The sequence below is a fragment of the Peromyscus maniculatus genome, chromosome 3, assembly GCF_049852395.1.
Source record: "Peromyscus maniculatus bairdii isolate BWxNUB_F1_BW_parent chromosome 3, HU_Pman_BW_mat_3.1, whole genome shotgun sequence".
Classification (NCBI taxonomy): domain Eukaryota; kingdom Metazoa; phylum Chordata; class Mammalia; order Rodentia; family Cricetidae; genus Peromyscus; species Peromyscus maniculatus.
The window spans coordinates 105579626-105586487 of NC_134854.1; the positions used below are offsets into that span (position 1 = coordinate 105579626).

A 6862-nucleotide genomic window follows, 5' to 3' on the forward strand; every position below is an offset into this window, starting at 1 on the left:
TCTACCTTCCTACCTACCCACCTACCTATCTATCCATCCATCCATCTGTCTTTTTCTCCATACCCATGACATTTGACTCCCTTCATGGGGCTGATGAGGAAGCTTGGCTCAGAGAGGCTTAGCAAGTTCCCTGAGATCAAGTATTCAGACAGGGACCTGAGGATTCTTGGTAGGATCTTACCAGGCCATGAGTTCAAGGTCAGCCTGGGCTACACAGTGAAACCCTGTGAAGAAGATGGGGGAAGAGGAGGAGGAAATAAAAAAACAAAAACAAAAACAAAAAAAACAACAAAAAACCCCTCAGATGATCTAACACAGTGAATTAACCTGGCTCCCTTCATGGCCCTTGCAGATGCCAAGGGGACCATTAGAGAAATTGTCCTGCCCAAGGGCCTGGACCTTGACCGACCCAAGAGGACCCGCACCTCCTTCACGGCAGAGCAGCTGTATCGTCTGGAGATGGAGTTCCAGCGCTGCCAGTACGTGGTGGGCCGAGAGCGCACGGAGCTGGCCCGCCAGCTGAACCTCTCTGAGACCCAGGTGAGAGTCAGGCCAGGTTTCCGCCATTTGGTGCTGGTATCTGGGGACTGTCTTGGTGTATGAGGCCAAGAGCTGACATGGGGGGCATGACATGGGAGGAACATACACACGTGAGGGGAAAACTTAGAGTCACAGGTAAGGCAGCGCCAATAGTGTCAACAAGAGGGCTGGGCTGTGAGGGGTGACACATGCCCCCCAATCCTAGCACTCAGGGGGTGGGGGCTGAAGTATAAAGGATTGGAAGCCAGCCTGGACTGCACAGCGAGACCCTATCCCAGAGCAACAAAATTTAAAAGATGAAGAAGAAAGGAAAGAAGGAAAGAAGAAGAAAGGAAGGAAAGAGGAAGAGAGGAAGGAAGAGAGGAGGAAAGAGGAAGGAAAGATGAAGAGAGGAAGGAAAGGGGAAGAGAGGAAGGAAGAGAGGAAGAGAGGAGGAAAGAGGAAGAGAGGAAGAGAGGAAGGAAGAGAAGGAGAGAAGAGAGGAAGCAAAGAGGAAGAGAGGAAGGAAGAGAAGGAGAGAAGAGAGGAAGCAAAGAGGAAGAGAGGAAGGAAGAGAGGAGGAGAGAAGAAGGAAAGAGGAAGAGAGGAAAGAGAGAAGAAGAGAGGAAGGAAAGGGGATGAGAGGAAGGAAGAGAGAAGAAAAGAGGAAGAGAGGAAGGAAGAGAGGAAGGAGAGAAAAGAGAGGAAGGAGAGAAAAGAGAGGAAGGAAAGGGGAAGAGAGGAAGGAAAGGGGAAGAGAGGAAGGAAAGGGGAAGAGAGGAAGGAAAGGGGAAGAGAGGAAGGCAAGAAGCAAGGAGAAAAATGGGAGAAGGTTCAGTGGGTAAAAGCACTTGCTGGGCAAACCTAGCAACCTGAGTTCGAATCCCCAGAGGACCCATTGAAAATCCAAATGTGAGCATCTGTAATCCCCATGTCCCTATGTGGAAATGGAAGAAAGAGAAGGAGAGTCTCTTTACCCTTCTTGAGGTAGAGGCCAAAGGGTCAGAAGTTCAAGGTCATCCTTGGCTACAAAATGAGCTTGAGGCCAGTCTGGGCTACATGAGATCCTGTCTCAAACCACATAAACAAACAAGCCCAGAACCGGGAATGGGAAGAGATGAGGTTTAGATGGAAGGAAAGGTGAGAGAGCCTGACTCGGTGGTCCTCTCCCTCAACTGGCCAAGGGACGGGCTAAGGACAAGTGCCAAACCTCAGGACTGACGGAGTCATCGGCTTAAATAAGTGCTACTACGGCTCTTCGGCAATCGTCTGCAGTCCCAGTACATTGTCCCTGCCCTGGAAGCCCAAAGCAGCGGACTAGAGGGACATAGGCCAGGAAAAACCAAGCCGCCTTCACACTCCAGATTCTGTATGAGCCCATGGTCTCAGGAAGTGGCCTTTGAAGGACAAAGGTCTAGTGCATGCCTATCATCCCTGCATTCAGGAGGCTGAGGCAGGGGGATGCAGAGTTTAAAGCCAGCATGGGCTTCACAGGGAGACCTTGTCTGATTTCTAAATTATTAATGGCATTTTCATTTTCAAATGAACAAGCCTTAGAATCGAGCCCTAACCTCAGGCCCAAGGAGATATTCTCCCAGAAAAAAAAGTCCTGGAAACTATGCCCCTGCTGTGGCCCAGCAAAATAGCAGGACATGAAGTCACCAAGCATTCCTTGAGCTCCAGGGATCCAAGATGGCAGCCTGCAGAGAACCTCTGGAGAGCACTAAGGAGCCCAGCAGGGCAGTCAGTTCCTGGGAAACAGGGCCATGCCCTGGCCCTTCAGGAGTCTGCCAGCAATGGCTTCCCAGAAGAGAGACAGAGCAGAGTCTGAAAGAATCAGTACAAGCGGCCAGAGGAATAAAAGGCTTCTTGGCGAGCTCGTCTCAAAGTCACTGAGCCCCAGGAACCAGCCTCCAGGGGCCCTGGGATCGATGAGGAGAAACACAGAGGCTCGGGTCCTGAAGGCGATCTACCTGCAGCACACTGGAATCACCCACAGGGTTTTCTAGAACTCCCAACACCAGGGCAGGAGAGACTGGGGAGATGGCTCAACAGTTAAGAGCACAGGCTGTTCTTTCCGAGGACCTGGGTTCAATTCCCAGCACCCACATGGCAGCTCACAACTGTTTGTAACTCTACTTCCAGGGTATCTGACACCTTCACTGAACCAATGCACAGAAAATAAATTAAAAATTAAAGAAAGAAGGAAAGAAAGAAAGAAAGAAAGAAAGAAAGAAAGAAAGAAAGAAAGAAAGAAAGAAAGAAAGAAAGAAAGAAAAAAAGAAATCCTGATATCTCCATCCTGACCCAACTTGGACAGAAAGGATTTGGAATGAGCCCTGGGCACTAGGATTTACAATGTGCGCAGGAAATTTGTGCGCAGCCAGGCTTAAGAGCCCACGTGTGACAGGTAGAATGCCAGGTCCCAGCCTCAGCCCAGCCCCGCTTAGCCTTCTCTCCTCGTGTCTAGAGCCTGCCTGCTGGGAGACCCTTCCCGTGTCTTCCTCCCCTTCTGCTCATAGAACTCTGCCACGGCAGGGTGCAGTGGGGACCACGGTCCCCTAATTTTGTCACTCTGCATTCGCCATACCCCTGGTCATTGTCACCCCCGGATGGGTTCGTACCTTTCCCTGTGAGACATTCAGCTTCCCCGGCACAGGAGTCGTGACTTGGGAGCCTCTCTTTCTCTCTCACTTCCTTCTCTTGGAGCCACTCAAGTGTCTGGACACCCCCCCCCCCCCAGGTCCTATGAAAGCCGGAAAGGCTGAGAAAATCTCCCCAGCCTTTCCCTCCGGGGCCTCGGGGCCACCGTTCCTCCTCCGCATACTGTCCCTGCTCATGTGTGCGAAGCTGTGGCAGAAACTCAGCTGGCAGAGTATTTGTCTAGCGTGCCCCGAGCCCTGGGTGGCATCCCTGGCAATGTGTACAACTGGATGCGGTGGTGTAGGCCTATAATTCAGCACTGTAATCCCAGCAGGAGGTTCCGAAGTTCAAGGTCACCCTCAACTACATAGCAAATTCAAGGCCAGTCTGGGATCATGAGACCCCGTCTAAATAAATACAAATAAATACGTGGCAGTTGGTTGACTGGCTTGGATCTCAGTTTAGAGGTCTAGGCGTAAGGTAGTGTTGGGAATTACCTACACATAAGTGATGTCTAAGACCAGATACCTGGCTAAGAGCAAAGTATGTTGGCAATGAAGGGGCAATCCAATCCTTCAGCGGACCCCCAGACTCCACCTCCCGTCTGCCAATATGCTCCCATTGGCCAGAGTCAGAGCAGCAGCGAAGGGGTGTCTATACTTTGAGACTTGAGGTCTCCAGTCAGTTCCTCAGTCCAGGTTGTTGTGAGGCACACTAACAATCTGCCCTTCTTTCTCCTCCTGTTCCCCCCTACCCCTTGTGCCCTCTCACCCCACCCCACCTCTGAACTCCCTCTCCTTTTCTCTTGGCTCCGCCTCCTGCTCCTCCTCTTGCCCCTTCCGGAATCCCCGTGTGCCCTCTCCCCCAAGGTGAAGGTCTGGTTCCAGAATCGCCGCACCAAGCAGAAGAAGGACCAGAGCAGAGACCTGGAGAAGCGGGCATCCTCTTCTGCCTCTGAGGCCTTTGCCACCTCCAGCGTTCTGCGACTTCTGGAACAGGGGCGGCTGCTCTCCGTGCCCAGGGCCCCCAGCCTCCTGGCACTGACCCCCGGCCTGCCAGGCCTTCCTGCCTGCCACAGGGGCACCTCCTTGGGTGACCCCAGGAACTCCTCCCCAAGCCTCAATCCAGTGCCCTCGGCCTCAGCATCGTCCCCTCTGCCAGCCATCTGCTTTTCCACAGCTCCGCTCCTGGACTTGCCTGCCAGCCACAAACTGGGGTCCTCAGCGTTTGAGCCCTACATCAGGCTAGAACAACAGAAAGTAGGCAGCCCTGGCCAAAGTGGCAAGAAAGCTGACACTTAAGAGTCCCGTCCCCGTGTGACACTGAGTCCCCAGCACAGCACGACCCCAACCTCCTGGCCCCTGTGGACTGTACTGAGCAGGCCTGGAAGAGAAGGAGTGGACACAGCATGCTCCTCTCCACCCGCCCTCAGCTCAGAGACTGTACCAAATGACTTTGGTCCCAACGTACTCTCTGATGTGTGTGTCATGTGCGTGTGAGTGTGTGTGTGCATATGTGTGTGCGTGTGTGTCTCACTGAAATAAAGAAGGGAACTGGTCCCAGCAGCACCAACTCACCCCCTTCTGTCCTTGTCCTCAATGTGCAGCAAAATGGGAACCTCAAAAGGGAAGGGGTGGGCCTGGGGCTGGTGTCACAGGCGTGGGTCCACCGTTTACACAGCTTTCATCTGGACTCACAGCCCCACAACATCTGTGCTTTCTCTGGTTAAGCTCTCTCCCATGGGAGCTTTTCTTTCAAATTCAAAATACTTGTTCGGGTGGGCAGTAAGTCCTTCAAGGGGTGGATGGTGCAAGGTGGAAGGAGGTCTGAGAGGGCATCAAAGGTACGCTGGAGCAAGGCTGGACTGGGGAGAGGCCTCTGCAGCATCAGCACTCAGAAAAGTCCCATTCTGCTCATGGTGCTTCCATTGAACCTTTGTTTGTAATAATCATAGACTCTTGGGGAGTCGTTCACCCACTGTGCCACTGGCTTTTCTAGTTCCCAGGACAAAGTGTGTAGCAGAAGCAAGGTGAGGAGGGAAAGATTTATTTCAGCTGATTGCAGGAAGGTGCAGTTCAGCTTGGTGGGAAAGTCCATCTGTGGGAAGCCCCAGAAGTGAGGTGGTCGTTCACACTGCAGCCTCAGTCAGGAAGCTGGCGTGAACGCTGGTGTTTAGTTCACATTCTCATTTTTCTTCAGTCTGGGCCCCCAGCCCAAGGATTGTTGTCGCCCTCCCCTCCTTATTTAAAACTCGGGAAATGCCCTGACAGCTCTGCACAGAGGTATGAATATAGTAGGGGTGATTCTAAATCCCATCAACGTGACAGTCGAGGTTATCCAGCTCCCCCCCATCAAGGTGACATTTGAGGTTATCCAGCATCCCCCCCCCCATCAATTTGACGATTGAGGTTATCCATCATCCCCCTCCCATCAAGGTGACAGTCGAGGTTACTCAGCAGCATCACCCCACTAACTTGGCACATAAACACATCACTTTTAATCAACAGTATTCTAGCTCTGGTCTCTAAATGCTTATGTTCATCTCACAGTGTGCAATGTGTTTAGTCTATCTCCATGAGTTCCTGAAGTCTTCACCATTCCATAGTTGGTCAAAGTGTGGAGATCAGACAAACTCTTGACTGAAAGAGCCAACTTTTAAAAATGACACTCTTTCAATACATGGTGGCACAGAATAAGTGTTTCCATTCCAAAAGGGATGCATAAGACACAAGAAGGAAAGAATGAGCCAAGGCAGGACCAGAACCCAGCAGAGGAAACACATCCTGGGGCTCTGGCATCTGGGACCAGGTATCCAGGCAGGGATACAGAGGTGCCAACGGGCTTAGGTAGCTCTGTCTCTTCGTTCCGCCACTTGCAGCACACGTAAGCACCTGTCTTGAGCTAACTCCATGCTGTGCTTACAACTGTACTCAACAGATATTCATGGCCCTAGCACCTCCATTACAACTTAAGCTTTACCCTCAGAGTTCCATGCAACAGCTTCTCAGGGCCTCCTTGAAGGAGATTCAAACCTGCCACACGTGACCTGGCCTCAACAGCTTTCTAGGACCATGGTGCAAACCTCCGTGGCCCTGTATAGCCCTTGCATTTTGCATGCCCTTCAAACTAGCAACAGATGGCTGCTGCTGCCACGTTCTGCTATCAGCTTGAGATGTGGTCTGGCCCCTTCTGCTGATGCTGTGGTGGCCTCTGTGCTCTTCCACAGTCAGATCTCAGAAAACTTGTAGGGGTTCCTCAGTTCAGGCTCTCTTCTTTCAAATGAATTTGCATTTTTATAAGTTGGAGAGTTGGGTGGGTGGGTGGTCTTGCCGTCAGAGCCCATTTCCTATTGTTCCAGTGCAGAGTGCCATGTTTCTCTATGATGGCCCTAACCTCTCTAACAACCCCAGCTGCTTCCAACCCTGCTTTGACTGTAACATTAAACTCTCTCCCTTTGACAAACTGTACACTTTTCGTATCTTTGCTCTGCATACATGCTGCTCTCTCTCACTGCATAAGATCAGTGAGCAGTAGCCATGCTACAGCCTGAATGCTGTCCTGCTGTTTTAATTACTTTTCTATTGCTGTGATAAGACACCACAACTAGAGGCAATTTATAGAGGAGTTTGTTTGGGGCTCACAGTTGCAAAGTTAGAGTCATCACCATCATGGCAGGTACATGGCAGCAGGCAGACAGGCA

The 6862-nt window shown here is 51.6% G+C and overlaps 1 protein-coding gene across 1 annotated transcript in view; it reads left to right on the forward strand.

The window, feature by feature from the left end:
• Positions 1 to 4934, forward strand: part of Vax2 (ventral anterior homeobox 2) — a 28690-nt gene extending 23756 nt beyond the window's left edge. The window contains exons 2-3 of the mRNA XM_006991513.4: positions 353 to 540; positions 4032 to 4934. Coding sequence (XP_006991575.1) covers positions 353 to 540; positions 4032 to 4463 — 620 coding nt within the window. The 3' untranslated portion in view covers positions 4464 to 4934. The remainder of the gene's footprint in view (positions 1 to 352; positions 541 to 4031) is intronic.
• The last annotated feature ends 1928 nt before the right edge of the window (positions 4935 to 6862 follow it).